We start from the raw sequence: 27,480 nt of genomic DNA, 5'->3' as shown, positions 1-27,480 counted from the left end.
GAAAATGGAACAGCGCTATTATCACAAATCATGAGAGCAATTAGCAGTTCCATAGGACTACTTTGAACATATTGCAAAGAATGCAATTAATTGGAAAAAGCTATTACTCAAAGCAATAAGGAAATCATTGTACCTTATTGGAAAGTATAGAATTAATTGGAAAGAATCAGTCAATAAACTTTATTTCGACATGCAGAGAATGTCATAAAAGTATAATTCGTCCACGTACATCAAAATACAAGCAATGGTGCACAATAAATAAGTATAACAATCATAGAAAAAAGACCAATAAATAATACCTAAAATCGAATACATAAAACGACAGTCAACAGTGTAAGCACAGGAATGAATCAACTTTCCCCAATGAAACATATCACACTGTTCCTGAGTCTGAATGACTAGCAGATAATAGAACTCTCTTCTTTGCCTGCAAGGCTTGTCTTAGAAAAGAGTTAAAGCCCAGCCAACTTAATGTGGTCTCAGCTCTTGAAAGATATCTTAAGGCGACAGTACAGTTACGAATTTCATAGTCGCGTAATATGGGTATCAAGGTTTTCCTTCGTATTCCTTAGTAAACTGGACAATCTATGACGATGTGTAATACATTCTCTGTGGCAGCCCCACATGATTTACATTTTGTCAGGACGTCTGAATTAGGCCAGTAAAGACTCACCGCCCTCAAAGGCAACTTGTTAAAACGAGCTCTGGTGATTTAAGATCTGTCTTTGGACAGATTGGTCCGTATTAAAAAATGTTGAATATCGCAGCAGGAAAAAGTAAGATGGGTACAGTTTGGAGGCTTTTAATTGGAAACAGCACGTAAAGGTGATTTCTCAACATAGTAAGAAACTTATTGAAAACTTGCTTACCTGTGTAAGATGCTTACCCAGGGTAGTCAGTTTAAGCACAACAGGCATTTGTTGAAAATGTCCAGGCTGTCACAGGGTGTTGCATATGTATGTACCCTTGAATTACTTTTCCTATATGATCATCATTGTTGATTTACATGACTTTTATCTTGGGGATCTGCTTAGGGCAAGGGTTGGCATTGTTTTGGTGGCTCATCCCATCCAGATCTTTGTGTTTGGAGTTAGTTGTCATGTCAGGGATGGGGAGAGAGGTTCTTTGATTTGGATGAAGTATTTGAAAACAGGGCTTGACGTTTGAGTTTTAGAGGGAAGTAGGAAGCGGAACCTAAGGTTAAATCACAGTTCCATTAATACACAAGGTATTTCCTTTCATAGCTGAGTGTTTGCGACCACCTGGGATGGTAGTTATGTTAATTTTAGGAGTTCCATGAAAGGATACTGCCATGACTATAAATCAGCAATGAAGAATAGTAGATCTTAATCATTTTAAATTAATTTCATTTATTTTAACATTTGTGTAACGCCCAGACCCACAGGTATCACATCATTTGTACAAGGTAATAACAGAGTAAAAACATTACAGATCATTGCGTTAGTAGGAAGTAGATCATATGAGGCTCCTTATCCATGAAGAGATTTTCAGGGCATTTTCTAGTTAGTTCTTGTCTGAGGTTTTTCAAGCCATTTTTGAGGTGGTGATAGGTGGGTATTTTATTTTCAGTATGTGGTAGCCAGATGTTACTGTACATTCTGTTAGGGGTTGGGTTATTTCTATCGGGATTGGAAGATTTGGTGGTTTTGTCTATGTTTTTACCGTAATATATGACTAAAGCAAAATGGATACTTCAAGTGAACTATGTTGTGAAGGAATAGCACCATTTCACATAGTCATATGTCTCAAATATAAACTATTATACTCAATACAGTGAAACTCCATATTCAGAAACATGGGTACATCTTCCCAAAGAACCTGGCTTAATTCACATTAGAGATTAAAGAAATTGGGAGCCAAAGTTCGGAACTAAAGCCTTTCAACGATAATTATTTCTTAGGAATATTCCAGTCACCTTACATAAAGGGATTAGTTATGTTTGGAATGATACTAAATCAAGCAGTAAATTAAGGAGGAACATTTCCAGATGGTGAATAAGGCATCACAGAGAAGCGGTTTGACCTTTCTAAGATGGCCACTGTCAGAGAGGTTACTGGACACTGTGGTTACTAGATGCTCTGTTCAAAATGAATGTAAAGGGAGTGTAGCTGCTCCACGGGGAATGTATTACCTGGGTCCAGATATGGGGGATGACAACAAGTGTTTTATTTTTATTTTGTTTTCCTGTAAAACCGTTGTGTTTTCTTCATTTTGATGCCGTATTTCGGACACTTTTGGGGATGCTGTGAAAGGCAAAGAGGGTGAAAAGCTCCCTTGTGCCAGACCGAACACTAGGCACATGAGTGTCCGAGGAATAATTGGGCATGAGGTCTGTTGTGGAATGACTGAAAACCCTAACTTTGTGGTCGTAGCTGCAGAAAAAACCTCGAAATCAGTCAATCAGTCGTGGTCTTCTCACATGTGCCTTGTCTGAACAAATGCGAAACTGTAAACACAGATATCTTGGTGCTGATAATGAACATTTTACATGTGAGAAATAAGTGCATTGTTCAACTCCCTGCTGACATGCGATTGGTGTCAAAGGGCCAAGAAAATGAAATAGCAAATGTTTGCACCATAACCCACTCGTCCTTATTGTGTGCCCTCATCTATGTCATTGAACTTTAACTGATGGCAGTACTCCCATTTTATCTGGCCATAATTTTTTCCAGGACATACATTAGGTGCCATGAAACCTACCTTGCCATCCATATTTGCTGGCTTGATGGGCAGATACATGATACTGTGTTATCCATGATACTGTGTTATACATGATACTGTGTTAAGTACTTTAGTGAAAACATTGGTTTGTAGCCAAATGATCAAACCTCCCAACAAAAATTTCCAACTGTAAAAAGGACTATAAAAACACATGCATTTACATCTGAGGTGTACTTTTCTTGTGTGAAATGTAAATAAATAATTAAAATAAAAACACATGCATTGAGGCATGCCCCCCTAAAATGCAGAACTGTCGTACTTAACACCCCTCTCTGCCGACCGTGGGCCCTGGCTGCGTTGCCTGTCTCCCTCTCCACCCCCCTCCTCACCCACCCAGACGCCCTTTTATCATTCTTGCCTTTGGGGTCCTTTGCTATAGATCCATCATTGACACCCCTCCCTTCCCTGCTACCGCTCCTTTTATCCACATGCATTTGCACAGACCCCCAGTTAATATAGGTCGGCCCGTGAACCCTAAAGACATCTCCCCCACAAAACAAAGGTTACCCCAAAGACAGAATGCAGCTCTCCCCCTGTGCATTTTCCGTATTACAGGACATCATTCTCCACATAGAGGGTCTCTGTTTATAAGTTAATAGGATATTAAACAACATATTGGGCCTCATTCCGAGTATGGCGGTAAGGGATAGCGGCCACCGCTAACGAGAGCGGTGGCGGTAATCCCTTACCGCCATACTCCGAGTTCCCTTTGCGCCATGGAGGTTTTAACACCTGCTTTTAGCAGGTGTTAAAAACCATGGCGCTAAGGGACCTTGATGTTAATTACGCCACCGTAATTTACGGTGGCGTAATTAACGCCTTCCCCACTCCCATTATGCCCTATGGGGCAAGAATGGGAATGGGGAAGGGTAAATGGGGATTGGGGAATTACCGCCCCGCCAACCTTGGAATGGGGCGGTAATTCCGCCATCCACCAAGGCGCTGCCGGTCCAGGTACGGCGTCAACCAAGGCGTTAATAGCGCCATTGGTTAGCGCCGTACTCGGAATGAGGCCCATAATCTCTTATTTTTAAAGTGTTTCCACCTGACCGGAAAAAAGTAACATTTTTTATGTAAAATGCGGTTTTATTGGGACTTTGACTGAAAATTCCTCGCTTTTAACGCACGAAAAGCAGTTGACATTCTGCTTCGAATTAAAACAACAGTGCAAGGTGCATGCAAGCAAGTTAAACAAGTCATATATATATACATTTTATAGAAGGCATTACTGAACGGCTCCAATGAACATAAGTCAGTACGAATTCACCCATCTGGAAATTCTAAAACAGCATACAAAATAGAGCTCTGGCTTTGGGACAACTGGAAGAGCTTGCGGCTACATTCAAAGAGAAAACCACAAGAGTACCTTGAGCAAGGAACACAAAAATGGGTTTTCTGGCATGCAAATTCCAACTCACAAAAAAGGAAGGGTAACTTCTACTCTAGCGGTCACATATGAATTTAAAATTGGAAAAACCACGACAGAAATGTATAGAAAGTTTTATCATTTAACAATATAGGTCTAATCAAATGTGCACTGGGAATGCTTTCTTGAGCAATTTTTGTCAAAACCCAATTTTATATTAGGGGGGACAGGCCACTCGCCCAGCAAGGTAACACGTGCAGAAACGTAATCTAATTAGGCCGTTTGTTATTTAGGTAATTGGCAATTAGCTTTTCACAAGATAGAGAATATTCACATTTTATCAGAGGTCTATCAGGTCAGGCTGGGTTTCTTTGCTGCAGAGGCCTGTAGAGGGCTTCACTGTGCTACCAGTAGTGAAGGAACAGGCCAACAACAGTGACCACAGTACAGTCAGAGAACAGTACTGAGTTCACTAGAGGGGTCTCAGCAACGAAAAGGTCATGCCAGGGTCTACCTCTGCTTTGGGGCTGGATGTAGACACTGAAGCTGCAGGGTACCGAGAAGCCAGTAAGAATATGACACTATGATCCATACGAAATGCCTGAACAAGTGTCGGCGCACTGCTTCCAATCCACAGAACTCTCCTTTAGGAATGTTCTCTGCTTTGGGTGGGGGCAGACACTAGATCTGCAGTGACACCCAGTGGTGCCTCTAAGTATGACCACTCGGCGGCTTAGAGAAGGGCCTGCATTAAGCCTCCCTGCCTACGGCGTTTGACTCCTGGAGAGGAGAAAGGAGAGTTCTTGATCACCTTTGACCGCAGTCGGATCCGCAAGCCAAATGTTGGGTTGCTAGTAGTTTGTTGTGAATGGGATAGGAGTGATTGGATTCGACAAGATACACTGATTAAGAAGAAATGTGTTAACAGACAAGAGGAGAAGTTATACATATGAATGATTTGCTTCTACACTAGAAAGGACCCTATTTTCTTAATAGAGCACTCAAATGTGTGTAACTCACATGTAACAAAAAATATAAAGTAAGAAACTTGGCTCTCCCCATCTGTTTTTGCTATCTACAGCACACTCTCCTTCCCACCTCAGATCTGTTTGAGCAACAGTATATTTAGTATATCACACCCTCCCTTCACTGAACCACAAAGTAGAGAAAGAGAAGGATGGACATAACCAGAAATGGGTCTGAGAAAAACTTTCGCACCCCGTTGCCCATTCGGTACTCGCTCCGGCACATCTGAGTTATGACATGAGACTTCACTCGGGCTTCCACAGGGTCAACATCACTGTTGTTCTTCCCATCATCGTACTTGTAGATGTACTCTATGGCAGACATGTTGTAGCAGTCAGTTACAAAACGCTCCTCAGTCACTGGGCGGTCGTCAACGTAGCGCGGGCGATAGACACGTTCTGGCATGCGCCCAGAATGCTGGTTATAGTAGGAGTAGTCATCTTGGTTGTCAAAGTTGTATCGCATCCTACCCATGGCATTGCCCAGTACATAGCCTCCGACACCGCCAGCTAAAGCACCTGCGACTGCGGCCCCTGCCACCATCTTCATGTTAGGCTTTGACTTGGGTGGCTTCCATTGCTTGTTGAAGTTGCTGCCACCCCCCTGGGGGTTGTAGTTCTGTCCCCGGTTGCCTCCGGCATTCCAGTTGTTGTTGGTTCCACTGTTCCAGTTGGTCCAAGTGCCTCCTGTGTTTCGGTTGTTGGTGTTGCTTCCCCAGCCACCTCCCGTTTTGGATTTTCCTCCTTTCTTGGCAAGGGATGTGTCAGCCCACAGCACTGCAACGAGGATCAAGACCCAGCAGATCATCTGTCTGTTTCCCATGGCTAATGACCTGACACAGAAAGAGATAGAAAGACCTATTTATGACAAGTGATACATTAATTCATGTATTTATTCCATAGTTCTAAAATGCGAACATACATGTATTTTGTATGGAAAAGTTACTTACCTGTAACAATAATTTTCCTGCAAGGATATCTTCCTTAGACTTATAATCTTAAATGGTCTCCTTGCCAAGGATGAGTAAGGCAATCCTTGCTTTTTGTGGAAGATCCCATGTTGGTGAAGGACATGGTACTCAACTGTAGTTCTCAAGTGTAGGTGCCTTCCTCTGAATCATAACCGTGGATTACCTTTCCTTTGATGGGGAAAAGGTATTTGTATTTAATTCTATTTTATATAGCGCCATAAACCAAAGCGCTGCACATTTTAAAAACAGGGTACGGTACAAAATAATGATAGGCACTGAACATCAAACATCGATCCTGGTAGCAAGCAATCAGGGGCAATGAAGTAGATGGGTTTTGAGAGAGACAAGAGAAAGAGAGTAAACAGTGATAGAGCGGAGAGAGAGTGGGAGAGCATTCCAATCGGATGTGGGACTGGGCACATGGAGGATGGGGAACGCTCAGTCTAAAGAGAAAAAAAGAGCGGAGAGAATGGGAGTATAGAAAGATGAGAGTATACAGCAAGATAGTCAGGTACAAGCCCATAGAGGGATTTAAAGACTAAGCAAAGAAAATAAAATTTGAGTTGGTAGTGAAAGGGTAACCAGCCAAGTGAGGTAAGTGAAGAGGAAATAGAATTGCGATAAGAGCGAAAACAAAGTAGACAAAGAAGAATTATAGATTGATTTTAAGGGAGCAAGACAAGAGCTTGGGAGACCAAAAAGAGTGGTAGAGCAGTAGAAAAGCCGGGAGAAGATTAGGGAGGAGATAAGAAGTTTAGTAGCTTGAAAAGTGAGGAAAGGACGAACTCTATGAAAATTATAGAGATGGATACGACAGGAACAAGAGGGGAGAGAAATATGGTGAGCAAAAGAGAGATTAGAGTCAAGGTAGAGGCCAAGATTGCAAGATGTGGGAGAAATAGAGAGACTAGAGGGAGGAAAGGATAAGAGAGGGGGTGGAGTATGAGTGTTAGCATGGAAGAATAGAACCTCAGTCTTCCCTGCATTTAGAGTCAGAAAGTGAGAGGCCATCCAAGATTTGATAGGAGAAAGACAAGCTGTAAGGGTGTGGTGGATTTTAGGAGTGGAGGAAGAAAAAGATAGAACAAGTTGTCTATCATCAGCATAGAAGTGATGAGAGAGACCAAAAGAAGAGATTATGGCAGCAAGTTGAGAAGTATACAATAAGAAGAGAAAAATACCCAAGAATTATCCTTAGGGAACTCCGTGCTCTAGGGGGAAAGGCGAGGAACTCTTGCCAGCCCAGGAGACAGAAAAAGTTCTGCTAGACAGATAAGAGGAGAACCATGAAAGGACAGAACCCCTAAGACTAAAGGAAGAGAGAGATGGCATAAGCAAAGAATGATCCACGATGTCAAAAGCAGCAGATAAATCGAAAAGAATAAGAAAAGAGGAGTGTTTGGAATAGCAAGCTGAGAGAAAAGAGTAAAGCACACAGATCAGAGCAGTCTCAGTAGAGTGAAGAGGACGGAAACCAAACTGAAAGCGAGGAAGAAGAGATAGATCAGTGACAAAGGAGGAAATCTGAAAGTACACAAGACGCTCTAAGAGTTTATTCTAAGAGTCATCTAAAATGACTTACATTTAACAGTAGCATCTTCTACATATTGTCATCTCCACCAGATGCCTCTAGCCGAGTACTAGTGCCCTCAATAACACTAAAGGATGTATCAGTCCAAGAGTGGGGCTTGTATCAGTGTATATTAGGCTCGACTACTTCAGAAATGAAAAAGGGGACGAGTGCAGCCCTAGTGGTTTACCAGTTGAGTTATCTGATTCTTTTGTTGAGATTGTTATGCCTATTAAGATCTGGAAGAGTAAGCTGGCACCCATGAACACAGCCTTACTTTTTCTGATGCATAAACCAGGAAAAGACAAAGCTAAAAGGTCAAATTACTAACCCATTTCAGATGAATGCATTCAAGGATTTTGGTCAGGATTTTGTGGTGCAAATGCCTCAACTGATTCATGGGCTCCAAGTGGAATTCATGAAAGGCTGCCATATGTCCGATAATATGCGAGTGCTTTTGAAATGTTATTTAATTGAACCATAACTCAATGTTACCTTACGCTTCAGTTTCAATGACTAAAAACATTTGCTAGGGCTAGCGCACACACTTCAAGCTTTTGGATATGGGCCTAAGTTTATAAACCTTTTCAAGATGACAGTGCAGCTGAGCAGGAAACGGTGAAAGGAGGGACCTTAGAAGCTGCCAACTTACAGAGGTGTGTAAAGCAAGGATTCTCCTTGTCGCAACTTTTCTTCAATCTTGCGATTGAACTGCAAGCATCCACTTTTAGAACTCACAAGTGCATGCAAGCTATAGAGACAGAGCAAAGACTCCTGTATGCAGATATTTTTGCTTTTTCTAAGAGTTTGATAATCTCTGAATTCTGAAGTAAACTTCTTGAAAACCAAATTTTCCACATCATCATGAGGTGCCCTTGAGCAATGGTCAGTCTTTAGAATGTGGGTGGGGTAGGATAGTTTTATAAAATGTGATACTGAGATAATGCGGGCCAGTCATTGTGCCCTCTAATTAAGTAATAAGCCAGAGCACGGGGCATTACCACTGAAGTGGTAATGGCGCCCCTGCATGGGGCTTATTGCTATTAGTACCCCGGGTCATAAGACCAGGGTACAAAAAGCATTTTCTTTCTGTTCTGCAACGTTCTGGCGTTATGGAGCAAAAAAAATAAAAGGTGCAAAAAATGGCCGCCGGAGAAGGGAAAATGAAGTCCATTTTCCCTTTTCATGGCGGCCATTGAAAACAATAAAAAATAAACCAAAAAAATTGCCGCCATGGAAAGGGAAAAGGGATTTCACCTAGTCCCTTCTCCCTTTCTGTGGTAGCCATTTAAAAAATAGGAAAAAATAAACAAAAAAAATGGCCTGTCGCAGATCAGGAGCGGATGAGCTGGAAACAGAAGTGTTTCCAGTGCATCTGCTCATCGTGAGGAGGAAAAAAAAAGTAGGTAAGTGGGGGGAGGGATCTGTGTAGGGGGTGGGGAGGAAGGGAGCACTTACCTGAATCCCCGGCGGCGGAAGATGGCAGCCAGCAGTGAGGAGGCTCGGAGCGGTGGGATTGCATGTGGCAATTTCCCCGTTCTGGGCCTCTTCATTGGCTGGGCGGCTGCCACAGCCCCCTTGTCGGGTACTAATGTATGTTTTTGACATGTTTCTGTCTGTTTATCTACTATAGAAATGGATGGGGAACTATGGAAAGGGCTCCAAAGTACTCCAAAGGGGTCTATCAATGGTAACTTTTCACAATGTTTATAATGGTGTGGTTGAAAGTTGCTGAAGGTGTGCCCCTGGTGGGTAAAATCAAAATAAATGCTTGATTTGCTGACTTTGTCATTACCTAAGTAGCTCCCCTGATGGATGAAATTAAAAAGGATGCTCATTTTGCTTAACAAATGATCATAGTTATTTCGCTTAACAAATGACCATAACAAATGCTAAAAGTGTGCTTAACAAATGGCCTGAAAGCTACAAATATGCCAAACCTTAGTACAAGAAATCTGGGAAAATCAATACAAGATGATCTGGAAAATGTGTCTTATCAAAACTCAACAAGTACACATCCCCAGTGACAAAGAATCTTTAATTCAATCATCCTGCCACCCAAGAAATTATTTATTTTTGGAAAGTCGTCTCAAGCTCAATGTAAAGAGGCAGCCAGGGCAGCCATCAAAAACATCAAAGACAAGCAAGCAGACAGCCAGCACTGAGAAAGCCAGATACACCAGAAAAGAGATAAGCCAGGCAAGATGCAGTTGTCTATGCTCAGTGTAATGTGAAGGCATCATGAAGTACGACACAGACAACAGACTTCAAATTTAAACAAAAGGTATTTATTTAACTAAAATGTCAGGATGGTTGAAGGCCTAACTTGCCCTTTGCTAAGGCGGGGTTTCCCTAACTGAACGAAACTAAGAAAAGTCTGTGTCAAAGAGTCCAAAGAATTCAGCTTAAAAGTCTGTCCATATCCAAACCTATCCTTGCCCTCACAACTATACTAAACCAATGTGTAGGTATGTCAAACTCAAAGGAAACAGTGTTCAATTCAAAGTTCTGAGCTTCTTCCAGCTCACATATTTCTTTCAGCTCCCCTTCCCCAAGCATAAGAAAGTCCCATGAAAGAACAGTCTCAAAAGTTACTTTCTCCAGTTCAAGGCAGTGTAGTTCATGACCAATCCTTAGGGTTCCCTTCCTCAAGTTTTAAGTTGCACAATCCAAAACAAAAAGGGTCTCAGGACTCTGTTCCCAAGACAACAAGTACAGTTTCTCAAGTCTTGGGAATCCTCCCCTCCCCCAAGGCTCCACTCGCCTTTGTCTATTTAAAAGTGTTGCAGTGGTTTTGTTGAGTTTATTTCGTGCTTTTCCTTAGGCTTCACCATTCACGGTCCTCTGGTCTACACGCAGTTGTCAGACCATAGAGTCCACCCAACACAGGTCACCCAACCAGGATCCTTGGACTCTCGTTCGGCTTGTTTTGGGGTGTCCTTGGCATTCACCATTCAGGGTCCTCTGGTCTAGGCACAGTTGTCAGACCACAAAGTCCACCCATCACAGGTTGCGCAACTAGGGTCCCTGGACTCCTCAGCCCCACACACAAGTTCCTTGGCACTGGCTTTTGTGTGGCAAGCTATTTTTACTTGACTCTTCTGGTCTGGCCTCCTGGCTTCAGGATGCAATCTTATATTCCATTGGCTTCTCCTTGGTTGCCTCGTGGCCCTGCCACCATGTATCACACACCCTTTGCCAAGTTGTTGCTTTGCCACACTTCATTCACTCATGAAAGTTCATTGTTCACATTTTCTTTAGCCTTTAATGTAGTCATCTGTAAGGTTAAATATAACGTGTTGTGCAACATAGGTTTACTATGATTTGGGTTTCAGTTCAGCGTTCAAAAGCGTTCTATTTCCTATGTTGCTTAGTTACATTCAAGTTTTACTGAATACTCAGGCTGTCTCAAAGTTAAAGTGTTTTGAAGTTTGCTATTCAGTGTGCTCAGTTACTTCTTTGGGAAGTTTCCCTATAATGCAGTGTTCAATAGGTATCAGTGTAAACGTTTCATATTGGTCTGTATTCAGTATACCTTTATTTCTTGCAATGTTAAAGTTTTCATATAGTTCAGTATTCAGTATATGGACTGGCACTTGTCTGCAGTCCATTTCGGTGCTCCCTGGTGTCCATGTGTCCCTCTGACAATCACCAGCAGTCGGCTCCTTCTCCCGGCAGTGTCTGCTTCTATCTCCGTCTGCTTCTGAGGCGGGGAACACCACCAAAGTGAACCCTGCTCACCCTTCGGCTTTCTCGCAGCCAGAGTCCTCTGTGGTCCGGGTCTGCCGGCGGCCTGGTTTGGCATCCAGTCCCAAAACGGCTGCTCCCATGAGAAGCAGGTCTCCTGTTGGCCTCTACCATGCCAGTCTCCCTGCTTCTTCTTCACGGTTCTCCTTGGGGGCTCTCTTGTGGGTTCTCTTTCGGGTTCCTTTGTGGGATCTCTCCTCTTTATCTGCCTCTTGCCTCTTATTTTATATACCTGCAGCCTTCTAACAGGCTGCAGGTGTGCCTGGTCAATTGGATCTGCCTGACCATAGTTAGGCATACATTCCTGACCTTCCCAGTGTTCTCGATGCAGCTTCCTTGTCCCAGTACCTAAGTGGTGAAGAGGGGTAATCTTCATCACTCTTAGTTGCCTCTTCTTACCCTAGAAATGCAGCACATTGTTGCACTGGTGGATTCCAAAGTCGAAGAGAGAGAGAGTTCACATAGAGATTGAACAGCGGGGATGGGAGAGTTATGGGGAGAGAAAACATCTCAATTTGCAAGCTGTACCATAGCGAACTCCGACACGCGACTCAGTATGGAGTGCCTCCAACATACTCATAATGGGCTTCAGGATATCCACCCCATCACGAGTCTCCCAGAGGAGTCTCCTGCCCACATGGTCGAATGCACCCATAAGTCCAGGAAGTATCTGGCACCGGAGTAAACCTTTGTTTCGATTGAAGCATGGAAAGGATGTCACATGGGTTTACATAAGTGAGAAGCAAGTGCTCATGTATAGTCGTGCGACCCACCTAAAGTGCGGAAAATGTCATGTGATTAGAATAGGCAGTGTTGAAATATTGAAGTAGGAGATGAGGCACTGTTAAGGATGTGCTCAAGGTTAAAAGATGTTCCAATGGAAGTGTAACGTGTAACTGTAACTAGCTGAATGCCCCATTTTCTAAAACCTATAAAAGGTTGATGAATTAGCATGCAGGTGCACCAAATTGTGGGACGGGAATCCTTTGTCAATGTCTCTGCAGAGCAGCAAAATAAACAGACTCTGTCACCCACTGCTATCAGGAACTAAGTGCAGGATTTTGTTTTTCTTTTACGGCGTTGGTGCCTTAAAGCCAAGGAGCATCATGACCACCTTGACAGCAATAGTAGCTGTGGCTGCTCCCCTCTGAACCCCAGTGCGCACGTAGGAGAGCTGCCAAAGAAAGGTTGGTGTCTTTTTTTTTGGATTGCACAAAGCGATTTTATTTATAATGCAATGGGGATAGAAACAGTGTGTGTGGGGGTGGGAGCAAGTTCGAAATCATCAAAACAAAATAAGGAAATAGGTACATGAAGAAGTTCGGACAAATGAATGTGTGCATATAAGAAAAGGATGAGCATAAATGAACAGAGAATGAAATCTGACTTTTGAATCAGAATCTGCTTAAAAGTAGTTCCCTGGTAGTTAGAGTGAGTGGGGGAAAATGAACTGGTGAAAATAAACTGGGTAGAACGGATGCAGCAAATGATCCTACGGCATCTTTTTTCTCTCTTCCAGAAGGTTTGGCAGAGTTAATCTCAGGAATGATTGACAACACCCTCGTCTCCTTCCACGAGCCTCATACATATGCAGTGTTTTCTTAAAGTGAGAAAGGGAAAAGCACAGTCCAAGAAATGTTGTTCCCCTGTTAAGGGCACTCAGGGTTTACTCATTAACAATTATCGAGAGACATGGAATTCCATAACGCAGTACGACAAACTTAAGCCGTTTTCTGCACAAGGTACCTTTGACTTGAATACACTTCTAAATTTGAAATGAGCGCTGGAAAGAAAGAAAAGGAAAGTAGCTCTGGTTAAATAGTGGTATTTATTCATTTATATGGGACAGTTTCTAAATGACTTGCATAGTCCTGAGTTAGGGGTCTAAAAGATTCAAATGAAAAACTGAAAAATGGGATTATAAAAATCAAAGCATAATCAGAACATGGTTTTATCCTCCTTCACACCACCAATACCTATCACCTCCCTTCACCCACACTTATATAAAAAGGACATTCAAGAGGGGGAGGAGGCGAGATAGGATCATGTTTATTTCTTCTGCAGTGTAACCATGGGCCTCATTATAAGTTTGGCGGCAGCCTGCCTGCGAAGATTTCCGGCACCCCCGAATGGGCAATTACCGGGTCACCCAGTAATTGCCCATTCGCGAGCGCCGGAATGGAATGCTCCCGCATTCAGAATGGTGCCGGTACATCAGACATGCTCTGCTCGTGTGTGCCGGTAACCTGACGGGCACACAGGCACCCGCGAGCAGAACTCGTAGTTTGCCGGTCCGGGAACTACGGTACCAGCAAGCTTACCGGTACCGTAGTTCCCGGACTGGCAAACTTATAATGAGGCCCCATGTCTTAACCAGCTTGCAGTGCAATCCCCTGTAACATTACCAACAAATCCCCATGACCCACCTCTGCGACTTCAGCTCGAGTCAGCATCTTTACTGGCAGCACAGGAGCAGGAGGTCCCTCCAGTGCATACCTCTAGCAAACAAGGACTGCAGCGATCAGTCCCTCCCATACCTGCCCAGACACAGTATATGGATATCCTGCCCCTCACTTGCATGCACCTTGAAGGCTGCCGGGAGTTAATGCAGGTGGAGCAGGACATTTGGAAACAGTGCACAGCCCTTGGACATTGGGAGATCTTAAGAATTTGACAAATATTCAGGAGGAACCACACAAGATTTGCACAGTACAATAATCCATCATGGACAGAGCTGAATCCATGAATGCATGCGATAGTGCCAGTAGAGGTGCATTAGTGCCTGATGTAAGAATGTGGTTGGCAAGCACAGAATCCAGATATATGTGATGAATTGATGCAGACAAGGATAAATGTGATATCAAGTGTACCCATGGTTTGTCCACGAAAACAAATTTGGATACAATTAACAATTGTAAACAGAATAAGAAAGAATTTCCAGATAATCATTTTTCATTGGTTGAACATCATATTCACTAAGTGTTCAGGCATTAGTAACACCAGCAGAAACTGCCCAAAAGGCCTTTGCTGCAGCATTTGCTCAGGGGCTTTTGCCTGAGCCACAAAAACAATTAAAGGTGATATGTGAGCATGGCAAACAAAGTCATTAGCAGAACTAGTGCTGGCGGCAAAGCATTATGTGATGGTTCAGGAACATGAAAAAAATAATTAAAACTTATGACCCTTTTAATTGCAGAGGACATGGTGGTACAGATGGATTTCGGGGTTTTCAGTGCCTATAAGAAACAGTACAGCCTGACATTACTGTAACAGGAAGGGCATTGGAAATTAAATTAAACGAATAGACCACAACTAACCTTTTCCGTACAGCACCCACTTTCCCAAATGCAAATGCACAGGTATTTCAACCGCAAGCGGCAGCGGCATGAAATGAAAGTGAAGGCAGTTTGGGTAAAGGTAACGTCATAATGCAAGCACTAACACCTGTTGACCAAGAACATCCATTTGTAGAAAATATGATGGAAGGGAAAAATATACCTTGCTCGGTGGATACTGGAGATTTTCCTTGAGCCACTGCTACTGCGAAAGATGGTAGCATTTCTAATAACCCTGTGTTACACTTTGTTACGTCACCCACTAAGAGGCTCCTTGCTGGATATCAGTGCAGCATACATTGTTACAATGGCCATTTTCTCCCTTTACTATATTACTTAATTAGGGCAGGATGTTACCTGCTAGTGAGTTCCTAGATATTCCCCAGGAACATGGAAATATTGCATTGCCCACATTACATGACGAGTTAATAGATACCCCACTTAAACAAGGCAAATGGAGATCTTGTTTAATTACTATCTAAAGTTCTTGAATGTTTATGGTCCCAACATGCGAATGAAGTAGGGGAGATTTAACATGCTGAACCCCTTTGTATCTTTGTGGACCGTACCAAACCTTCCCCACAGAAACCACTGTATCCTTTACAACCTGAAGCATTAAAAAGTATCACTGTTGTCATTCAGCCACTGTTGAAACAAGAGAAGACTATGCCAGGTAATAATGCAGAACAACAATTCATACACTGAAGAAACCCGCTATGGCCACCTATTGTTTCGATGTGGCTGTGAATTTAGTGATTTTGTCCAGCTTCCCATTGCTTCCAAATTCTGTAACAATTCTCTCATGCATTTCTTCTACCACTTTGCCTTTTACTGTTATTGATTTATGTTACGCTTTCTTTCTATCTCTATACATCCTGATTGGCAATATTTCTTCACCTTTCCTTGTCTCGCTTTACAATATACATAGACTAAGCTTCCACAGGGGTACATTGAAAGCCCAACATTATTTTCTGACGTTTTTGGAAAAGGCACTAGATTATATTGTTTTTACAGGGAAATCAGTTCTGTTCAATACGTTTGTGACCTTCTTGTTGCAACGCACCGTTTTATGAAGCAAGTAAACAGGATACTCTTGTACTTCTTATCCCATTAGATGACCATTGGCACATAGCATCCTACCAGAAGCTGCAATTGTGCCAACAAGGTGTCCATTATTTAGGGCATGATACTTCTGCAGGCGTTCATGAAAATACCGAAACCCACTATCATCACACGAATTAGATCTTTCAGTGGTGTTTTGGAGTACTGTCGCCGGTGAATTCTGGGATCCATTGCCATGGTAAGACTCTTACAGGCAACGACACACACGGGTATACCCAAACCACTCCAACGGCCCTTTGATGCATAGTAGGAGTTCACAGATGTTAAATGTGTGTGTACTTGCTAATGTGCCTGCACTGGGTCTTCCAAATCCCCCACCCCGAGAAATGAACCTGTTTGGCCATGGTTATGCCAAAGAGGGACTATGCCCATGAAAGATAATTATGCCCAAGGAGTACTCACACAGAAACATGGTGGAAAAAACCGACACAATAGTTCATTACAGCACCACATTGGATCCTTTTGCAGCTGATTTGCCGCTGTGTTTACAGTATGCGGCAGCTACTGCATTAGCAGTCCAATCATCAGAAAACCTGGTTCTCGGATTGTTGTGGCAGAGCCTCATGCTACGACTGCTTCACTGTTGAAAGCCAAGTCCCAGCATTTAACTACTTCTTTCCACTGTGCCCACCCCCACCTCCTCTTGCTTATATAGGGAGGGGTTCCCAATAACCTCCAGACACTATTATCCCAGACTCTCGACCTTTCCCAAAGACACCCCTGTATTCTTTTGCCAATTTTGAAATGTTATGTTGTGATTCAATTTCGATTTAAGGGAGTTTGTACACATTTTTATAAGAACGTTTTTGAAAAACCAACCCTCTCCTGGCTCAAGCCCTAGGGGGATCTGCTTCCTGGGCACCGACTATGGGAACCAATGCACTCAATTCGTAGAGGAGTGCAGCTGAATCGATGGCCATGCTAGGGGCCTGGTGGACCAACACACCTGAGAACAGTTAGCCGGCTAACACTTTACTTTATATTTAAATGCACACATAGATTATTTTACTGGCCTTGACACTGTCCACAACTATCCGGGTCATTAACCAGTAACCAATGCTAGCAGTAAATAAGTACACAGATATTGGTTATGAGAGTACTCCATATGTATATTGGTCAGTGTGTTTGTATTACTAAACCAGAGTTTTAATGTTTTCTAGTTTCTGTGTTTTACTGCCTCACGTGCTGTTTATGCACTCTTAAGGGCTTCCTAGAGTTAGCCATTTCAGTCACGGTGCAGGCACTACCACTGTTACTTAAAGAACACACATGCTTGGGTGGTACCACTACTAGGGGATACATTGCAGACAGATGCTCCGTTTAAAAGGCCAGGGAAAAAGGGGGGTGCCCCTTCCTTTATAGGTTACAGTAAACAACTAGCATCCTTTAAAAGCTGGTTGGCACTGGTTTTGCAGATTCTAGAAGACTTTCTGTGGTTGCGTCAGCCAGTGAAATGTTCCCTCACCGGGCTGATCTTTTTAACAGTTTCTGTGTTATGTGCATGGCTACATATCCATCATGGGACCGGGGTTGAATTCCAGACAAGCAGAATTACACATCAGTTCAGTAAACATCTACATTTTACACTCGAAATTCGTATGAAGATCATAGCATTGTAGTTTTGCAATTTAAAATACATACGAGTCTTTTGATAAGACGTGAGCATAAAATGCCATCCCTTCATTCACAGTTACTGCCCTGCAGTGCCTGCAGCTCAATAGCCCGTTCCTGTACAGAGTTACCAGGACGTGTATCCCGTTTAACGGCCGAGCACAGTGGTAAAACCATGTACCCTGGTTGAGGTTGAGCGTGCAGTGTTCCGGCACCAGTGCAGGCCATTCGAGCCCGTGGGTCCAACTTTAGCACTTCCTATATGTGGAATAAGTGGCTCTCAAAAGAGTAGAGGTCATGAGAATTACATTAAAAAGGGGAGGCAGAAGCAAGAGTCATACACAAATTTTCTGGGAAAAAGCACCAAGAAAAAACCCATTAAAGGGACAGGCTCGCGGGATGTTTGATAAGACAAAATAAGCAATACATTCGGAATATCTGGAAGAAAAATGGGCATAAATTCACAGAGCAAACAAGGGTAAAAGTATGAGACAAGAAAAACTTAGAGGAGGTGATTGGCGCTGTCACACCTTCTTTGGCATGAGGAGTGACAGAGATGATGGACTATTTCGGGCAAAGGTAAGTATATGGTAAAAATATAATGGGACATTACTATCACCATATTATAATGGGAACGTCACACTATCTTACCATTGTGACGAATCTGGCAGTTTTGTCCCTTCTTTGTTGGGAGGAGCCACCCCCGTTGAGACTGCGACTAAGGAGGTGAGCCCGCTAATCAAAACCATCCTTAGGGGTTTTGGAAAGTGGGACATCACTGGGAGTGACTCCCCTCAGGGGAAAAAGGACTCCCATTCCCATAAGGATCTTCCTATAACTAAGACATTTTCTGGGTTCATAGGAATTTGAGAAATGGATGTTACATTTAATTGTGGGATTCAATATACATTCAAAGTGCCTTTGGATGTTTGGCTCAAGACAATGCTAGTCCCTCCATAGGCTTGACAGCTTAGCATAGACAACTTGCCTCTTTCGTGTCACAGAGTGAGAATAAAGGCATGAACACCCTTGAATGGAGGAGGAGAAGCAATACGCAGAGGCAAGACTCTGAGGTGTTAATGTCATTGCGAGGCGTAGCAGCACTGCACAGCAAAGCCGGCTTGCGCAGAGAGAGACATAAGAAAGAGAGAGATGCCGCTGATGAGGCACTGAACGTGTGGAGTAGGCTAGGCCAATGCCGGGCAGAGCCGGCTTTATCGGGAGGCGTGACCATGCAGAGGCTGTGGTGGGCCCGGGGTCGAAGTAATGCTGCAGAACCCAGAGTGTGAGGAAGGAATTAATACTCCACTTGTAACAAAGGAGTTAAGGAATAGAGATGCGCTGTCACGAGCAGAGCATCAAACTCACTCGTATACAGAATGGAAAGCCGTGGAAAATATCACTGCTACTGAGCAGACGGCACCTCATTCGAGCCAAACCTGCGACGGAGAAGGTATGTAGGTTGCTCATAATGGAGGTGGGCAGAGAGACCAGAGAGTGAAAAGGGGAGAAGGAAGGATTATCCTCAACTCCTACCAGGGGCATAAACGGCGAGAGAAAAGGAAACAAGTAACAATAAGGGTTACGGGAGTCCAAGTAACCCGAATATTGTAATCAGCCAAACGGCTCACAGAAGCTCTTGAGAACCAAGAGAGACATATATCAAGAGGGTGTGAGAGATATGAGCGGATCCCTCTTTTTTGTAAGGGGGCCCGACTCTAGAGGGTTAGGAGGTATAATGACAAAAAGAGAGTCAAAGGCTACCCTAGTCATGGACGTGACAGGAGGTCACTAAGTAGTTGCAGTTGAGCTAGATGGCTGCTAGCTCAAAAGGGATCACTGTGAGATACAAAAATGTCAAAAAAGGGAGAGGTTTTATTTAAACTAACACAAGGACATATTCACATAAATTGATATGTGCCGTAGCATGAGAAATATGCATTATGGAGTACATAGTAGTCTGCATATTGGTGAGTTAGTAAGCAAAGTGACAGTTAATTTCATGTATTGCTTAAAGTAGCGGCACATGTCAATTTATGTGAATATGTCCTTGTGTTAGTTTAAATAAAACCTCTCTCTTTTTTGACATTTCTGTATCTCACGGTGATCCCTTTTGAGCTAGCAGCCATCTAGCTCCGCCACAACTACTTAGTGACCTCCTGTCACGTTCCATGACTAGGGTAGCCTTTGACTCTACCCCCTTTTTGTCATATATCAAGAGGGGTCACCAATACCCACGGGAGATAAGTGAAACATAGGTACAGAGAAGCCAAAGGGAGCAAGAGATGCCAAATAAGACACGTGTTAATCAGTTTAACAACCCTGGCAGAATAAATGGCCAAGTTGAGGAGGATCTGAATGCAATGGACCTTTGTAGTGAGCACAGAACACTGAAGTATCTTACTTGCTACGAGACTTAGGATGTTAGGCAATGACCCTCATAACATTAAAATACCTCTTTAAGATCTAGCTTTAACCAAAGCCAATGCTATCTATTAACACCAGGTCGTATATGTCTATCATCCGCTGCAGGCTCTGGAATGGGGATAGAGTGAGGGGAAAAACACCTCTCCCTCAACGTGGATTTGTTTATTTTCAACTACTACCTTTTTTTAATTGGAGGCTAAAGAGTGTTTTTTGCTAAAGAGTTAACTGACTGAGATAAAATTCAGGAAGAATAACCACTTTGTCAGTCCTAGGTGGGCAGCTCGATGTGTTATGGGGGTCGAGGGGGAGATCCTCCCTCGTTTCCATCCAAGGAAATTGACATTATAGTAGGTAAAAGAAAGGCAATAAAAAAGAGGAATCCCAGATGGAGGAACGTTGTTTATGCTGGCCAAGGACAGTGGATCCTGAGATATTCTATGGCACCGGTCACTTAAGGATGAGGCGTTGCTAGGGGGGGCTAAGGGGGCTATAGCCCCTGGTCTTTTGGTTGTAGCCCCGGATAGAATCTCAGGAGCTACAACCAAAAGGCGAGCTAGCCCCCAGTCCCCAGCCCCGACAGTTCCGACATTAGCGTAGCCGCGTGTCTTTTCCAGACCTAGCAACACCCCTGCGTGGTGTTCACTTCTTTGTGTTCTAAAGTGCTGCTGTTGATCATCTAAACAGTGTTGCTGCTACTCTTTCCATAACCAACAAGTACTGGTAAAGCCAAAGGTGTGGCGTTTGCAGTTGTTTATTGCATTGTATATTTATGGCCAAGAATGCAGTAATATGCATGGGCTCTACATAACCAATAACTCCAAATATGCCTGCATGTTAGTATTGCAGATGCATAACATTAGTCGTAGACAAAGTAAAAAGATACATGTTCACCACCGTGTATGGAGGTATCTTTAGGTCTGTCACTATGTGTATGCAAACATTAAATTGCAGGTATGCAGGCTTTCTTCAGTGAGCAGAATGATTTAGCAGATGAGCTTGGGTGGAAGTGAGCTGGGGATGGTGGGTGGTGGTAATATAGGGAGGGTGAGCAGGGGTTGGAAGGGGTGAGATAGGTTGGGTGGGCAGAGCTAGATTGGATGGCTGGAGCTAGGTGGGTGCTAGAAGGGTCGGCAGAAGACAGGGATAGGGTAGTTTGTGGAGTTTGGGTGGGTGGGGGCAGCTATAGACCTTGGATGGGTAGGTGGGTAGGAGTAGAGTCGGGTAACAGGTGGGGTAGGCTGGTGCGGTGTACAGTAAGGTGGGTCAGCAGGCATGTTGTAGGGAGGCTGGGTGGGGGTTGAGACATGCATGATGAATGGTGAATTGGTGGTTAGACAGACAGGTATCGGCTTGGGTGGCTGTGTAGTAAGGCTGGTGGGGGCAAGGTGGGTGGGTAAGCAAGCATGTGTGGGATTTGGTGGGTGGGTATGCAGACACGAGGTTGTTTTTTGAAGTAGCAGAGAAGGGACATATTTTTTAAATGCCTTGATTACGTAGGGCAATCTCCATTACTCCAAGTCCCTCTATTCCTTGTGCAATTACTTACTCTTTGAAGGATGCCTGGACCCGATGACAGGCATACCAAGTACAAATGTTGTTCTTTTTTACTTTCCCAATCCCCTAACCCTACAAAGGGGTGCCTCCCCTATTGAACTTTATGTCCATACCTAAGCCGAATGAGGGGGTTGATGAATCACAATCCTGGTAGAGGAGGGGACTGAGAAGGGACGTAGTTAATGGTACGAGGGAGAGTAGCAGTCTGAGGAATGGAGATTACCCTAAGTAATCAAGGCCGCATTGGTCCCTCTTCCTTTATCCCGTTGCTTACACATTTAAAGACTACGAAAGCCATCAGGACATCAGGCCATAAAGTAGAACACAGAACAGGATCTACCTCTCCATGTAACTCTGTGAGGTACCCACTAACCAAACTATCCTGGGTGAACCTAACAGATCTCTGCAGGTACGACAGATGAACATTGGCACGCTCAACCACCATGGTGAGAGCCAAAGACAGAAGCCAATCAAAAACTGAAGCCCAGACGGAATTCAACTGAAAAACACTTTGAAAACAGCATTCCTATAGAGGCTAATGGGGTGCAAGTAGAAAAATGCACCTTCCCTGACAACGATGAGCGAAGAACTAAATTAAGAGAACTTACACCAGGACTTATGCCATAGTAATATATATTTTGTCCAACAATGGGAACCAGGACGGGAGAAGCAAAGAGCCTTGTAAAACATGGAAGCATGGCGATCAATGGACAGAAACACCTACAACACAGGTAGCAGTTACGTTACACAAACAAAGAATGTCCTACAACATTCACTGCAAACAAGGGCTGAGCGTGGGACAACACTTCGACAAAATGTTCAAAGAACAGCTGAGAACAAAGCAGACTCTTCCATCGGATGTTCTGTCATTCTCCTTTTCTCCCAGATGGAATCCTTCGGGGGCGGGGTGGTCTGTTATAAAAATAATGGAAGTCCTTATATTAATGGGACGAAAAAAATCCCCTTCAAAGAAATGCAATCCACATCTGTCCTAATTAAGGGAAAATGCAGAGACAGGCCCTCCGACTCTTGCCCTAAAAGACGCAGATCACCCACTCCCCCATTACCAGCGAGGGTCCAAATCGAGGGACAAGTAACAGGGGAAAACGGAGAAAGGAAAGCATCACTCCTTTAAGGGTCTAGGCATCCTACATTCAGTCTAGACAGTCACGGCAAACTGAGCATGTGAGAGCTGCACTGCAATGGTGGAAATTCAAAAAATAAGTCCAGGGTCTAACAGAAGGGTACAACCCAGTAATCGTGCTCATAAAACTCCCTACAACTTCGAGAACCCAGCCGGACATAAACTTTATGTGGAACCCCAGCCGGGGACACAAGATCTGACACCTGTCGAGTAAGGTTGCCATCTGTGTCACATCTTCCCAGAAACGGTTCATATGACCTGGGAAGTGCTGCCTCCAGAATAGACACTCTCCATGAGCAAGGTTTCTCCCCCAGTGTGCATTTGTCTGGTACACCGTCTCCCCTACATGGAAGCCCCAGAATGGAGCTGCAGTTTGTAGAGAACCTGGTCTGAGGGAGAGACCGTACCACTCAAACTCTGTGTAAAAAAACAGGTGTAGCTGAAATCATGAAGGAACTGTGGGCTAGAATGACACAGGCAGAGATGGTTGCTGACTACCCATAGTGTATCCCCGTTCCTGGAGGCATTGGTGTAAACCTACCCAGGCCGTAGTTTAACCCCATTTTCAGCATATATGTGCCTACTGGGTTGGGGATCTTATTTCAGGAGTTTTCCAGTATGGGGCTAGAACCCTCCACCCCAAGATAGGATGGATGACCACCAACAACCTGACACAAAATATCTTTGCTCAAATAATACATTGATGATTTATGATGCCCTGAATATCCAGCTTCCAAGTGCTGCACCAACTGACATCACCATTACTACCTTGTGGCACTCAATTCATCTGCCTGAGGCCACGAGGGGGGCAAGGTCTTAAACTGCCAGAGAAAGGTATGAAACCCCAGATGCATAGCATCATTAAGTTTAAAAAAAGGGGGTAACGCTGCATGACCTCTGGAAAAACAATCACAATCAAAATACCATGCGGTGTAGCACACAAGCATGCCAGGGTACACTCAATTTGAAAAGGCCACGCGCCACAGACTCCAGAGTCAGATTTTTTTTAAAGAAACCTGGAATACAGTACACATTTTGGTGACATTAAAAGTAAACAGTCTCCGGAGGCCATCTGCTACCTCGGTTTAGCCAGTCGGAAGCAGTACACCCAGCTGTGAAGGGGTGATTAAAGGGCCTCTAAGGCATCCCGCACAGCCCAAATAGTCTTTATTTCGCTCATGTTAAACCATATAAATCCTCCCCTAGTTGCTGAAATGAGGGTTTAGGAGTAGCAAAACTAAACTGACTATTGTCAGGATAATGTTGCAAGGTGCGAATGAAATTCCTGCAAACATCAGGAGCAACTCACCCCAGCACAAACGGTGAAGGTACATAGGAAACATCCTATGCAAGTTAAGTGGACTGTTAAGGAGAAACAGGTAACCCGAAATGCTACATTCCCTCTTCTGACTTCCACTGCGAGAAAGCATGAAAGGCAATACAACATGTAACCCTGTATCTTAGTATAGTGAAGACTTTCGGCTTCAATTAACAGCACTGATATCAGTGTTGGTGCACAGGGGCACCAACCCCCTTGCATTAGGTCAACAGATGTAAGCTTTGACTATCCCCGCTATATAAGTTAGGTGCTTGGAATATCGAGTCCTGGAGGGCTGCACACAGAAGACGTAGTCATTGACATCGAGAGGCAAGCCGGGTGTAGGATGTCTGGCCCTACTGCCTCTCTTATGTGTGCAAATATAATGCATGATGTACCTTGACTGACAAGACACACATAGGCATGCATGTGTCACCTGAGCGCGTAGCGGTGGGAGCTGAGGAAGCGCAAGAAGTAAGAGTAGAAATCCTTCATATGTTTGTTTGTATGTATGTATGCTTGCATGTGAGGGGTTGTCTGCGAGTGAACATGTGTGCATGTGCCTGCTTGTGATCGTGTATGTGTGCAGTGTTTTGTGCACAGTGTATGTGTGTCTTGTGTGTGGCCGAGTGGGACCATTAATGGAGGTGGGCCGATAACTGTGTGGTGAAGGGGTGGACAGAAAGAGGAGCCATCAGTGGAACTTGACAGCCAACATGGACATGTTTTATTATTACTGAATTATGGTCAAAGGGGCTACATGAGTGTCCTCACATGGGCATACTGGCACATTTTGGAGGACCTAGCATGGACATGTTTTATTACATGGGCATTATTACTGCATTGTGGGGAAATGGGAAAACATAGGTGTGTCCTTAAATGGGGATACCAGCATATCTATATAGGCAACCAGCCTAAAAATGCTTTATATTACACTGGCATTGTTACTACTTTATGTGCAAGGGCAAACATGTGTGTCCTTATGTTGTGAAACTGCCAAATATTGGAGAAGCCAGTTTGGACATGGTTTATTTCACTGACACGTTTACTGCCGTATGTGCAAAGGCAACATGAATGCGTCCTTACATCGGATAGGGTTATTTATTGCTGCAGCCAGCATGGACCTTTGTTCTTCTAGTGGCATTACTAAAGTTATGCACAAAACCAACATAAGTGTTCTTAATTGTCAGTACTGGCATATATTGCTAAAGCACGCATGAAAATGTCTTCTTATAAATGGCATATATTGTATGAAGAGGCATTATGAAAATGACATGGAAAATGCTCTTATGTAATATTGGGGACCTGGCAACTGTTGGATTTTTTCATGTGACCCAACAAAAACCGATTGTAAATTGCATGGTGTTTTACACAAGTTTTTACAAAATGTTGTCTCGAAGATAGAATCTCCCCAAATCCCGCTAGATTGGCTGGGGGGTCTCTTGCTATTTGGTGCACCTTCATGCACATATATTTACTTTAATCCGCTGGAATGATCTAGTAGGACACAGCTCCTTTAAAATGTCTGCCCATATTCAGCATGCATTAGGCTGTGCATTCCAATGAACAGCCTCAGATCAGGCAAACACACATATCAAGCAGTCAAGGACTCACGCCTTTAAATTGAACATACCCCTGTTACCATATTTCATCCAGAATCTGGAAACGGAGATTATTCCTGCCTGACTAGTTGCAGTGGCAACCTGCTCGGACCTGCTGTAAGCATTCCCTCTCACTCCAACCCCCATACACAGCCTTTTACGCCAGGGGAGGAAACCGTGGGTAGCGTAACTGCTCTGTAGATCCAGTTCAGGCCGCAGATCCATAAAGCCTACCCTGCCATCACACCCCACCCTAGATGCAAACAGAGAGTATGTGGCTACATCGGTGTTGCCCGGCCCAGCCAAGGCAACGATTTGTCAGGCACATATACCCTTTGCCTCCATTTTAGGCTCCTCGGGTGAACGGGAGGAGGCAGACAAACCTAAACTGCTTTCCTGGGCACGGCTGTGGGGAGGCCCAAAATGTGAAGACAAACCGGGTCAGCCTCAAGCACCTAGAGAGGCAAGGAGCATAAGAGCAAACCTGGGATATGTCCAGCGCAGCATACATGTCACCAAGTTACAGTCTCCTGTTGGAGGTGGTAGAATTCAGGGTGTGGTGCCATTTGCCCAAAACAGGCGAGACGGAGCAAGGAGGAATGCAGGCACATACTGCTTTCATTCCAATAGCCCTGTCAGTCGGTGTGAGCTGCACGATGATGTAATGGTGGATGCTGTGGAAAAGCACATGCTTGTGTACTACCCTGTACTCTTCTTGCTTGCAGGGCAAGCAAACACTAAAAGGGGAAACATGGTACACTGGGAGAGTGCTGAAAAAAGGAATGAGTGGCTCCACTGTTTGGTAGAGCCAAATTAAGGGAATCCCAGTGGAAAAGAAAGAATCAAGAGTAAATGCGTTGGGACAGTGCCATCCCATGTTCTCTGGTACCACCGAATGATAAGGTAGAGTGGTCCCCACCAGGATTCGAACATGTGACCTGCGAGTTACATAAAGACATCCGAAGCAAGTACTTTAACATGTAGAGCAACGACCTACCACCTACAGAACCTGTCCTTTCATCTCCTTTTTGTTTTCATATGACAAGCACAGATAATAATAATCCCACGCCATTGATATCTCATGGTCATCTCACCTCGCCACCTTCCTACATTTAGGGACTTTTTTGCCCTCTTTCCACTCCCTCTGGGCTTTAACCGGGCCAGGCCTGGTCGTGGCAGAGCATCAGCAGTCTCCAAAAAGAGCTCCAGAGCAGGAGGCCCTGCCGAGGCTCACCCCCGATTAGCGCCAGCTACGCCGACCCCTCGGGCAGCCCATTTAGCCAAAGCACTGCGTGGTTTATGGAATGCCTGCAGGTACCAGTTCTTCTGATTAGAAAAAAGCAGAGGCCCCATGCCTCTCTTTTTTTCTAATCAGATGCACTGACACCTGCAGGCAGCCCTTTAACCACGTGGCACCTTCATGAAAGTGCTGCCTGCTGAGTGTTGGCTCTTCACTAAGAAACAAAAGGAGAGGCTGGGCAACCCAGCCCTCCTTCAGTTTCGTAGTGAGAGGTGCTAAACTCAGTAGGCAAGCCTTTCACTCAGGAAGCCACATTATAAAGGGTTGTCTGCGGGGGTTGGCAACCCCTTGCAGGAAGCATTTTAACCACACTTATGCTTGAATGAAAGGGTTAGCTGTAGGCAGTGCTTAATTTGTAAATAAATAAGTGCCAGGGCCCAAATATTTTTTCACATTCATGTGACACTGCGGGTGGACATTTCCCCATCACTGTTGCCACCACCCATAGCTGCTCCCCACAGTGTCGACATATTTGGGCTTGTACTACCGCTCGCACCTGCTCATTGTGGTTGATAAATGCACTATCACTACTTCATAATTAAAGTGAGTCTGAGACAATAAGTGCCGGCCTCAAAAATAAGTGCCAGGGCTGAGCCCTGGCAAACACCCCGACAAATTAAGCACTGCCTGTAGGGGGTTAGCTCCAC

At 44.1% G+C, this 27,480-nt stretch overlaps 1 protein-coding gene across 1 annotated transcript in view; it reads right to left on the bottom strand.

Annotated features, from left to right (window-relative positions):
• Positions 1 to 3,807: 3,807 nt before the first annotated feature.
• Positions 3,808 to 27,480, bottom strand: part of PRNP (prion protein (Kanno blood group)) — an 88,587-nt gene continuing 64,914 nt past the window's right edge. The window contains exon 2 of the mRNA XM_069618863.1: positions 3,808 to 5,966. Within this exon, the coding sequence (XP_069474964.1) occupies positions 5,255 to 5,956 (702 nt within the window). The 5' untranslated portion in view covers positions 5,957 to 5,966 and the 3' untranslated portion in view covers positions 3,808 to 5,254. The remainder of the gene's footprint in view (positions 5,967 to 27,480) is intronic.

Source organism: Ambystoma mexicanum, chromosome 10 (genome assembly GCF_040938575.1).
Source record: "Ambystoma mexicanum isolate Mex_15411 chromosome 10, UKY_AmexF1_1, whole genome shotgun sequence".
NCBI lineage: Eukaryota > Metazoa > Chordata > Amphibia > Caudata > Ambystomatidae > Ambystoma > Ambystoma mexicanum.
Note: the sequence above shows the minus strand (reverse complement) of the source record. Positions and strands in the feature narration are given on the sequence as shown.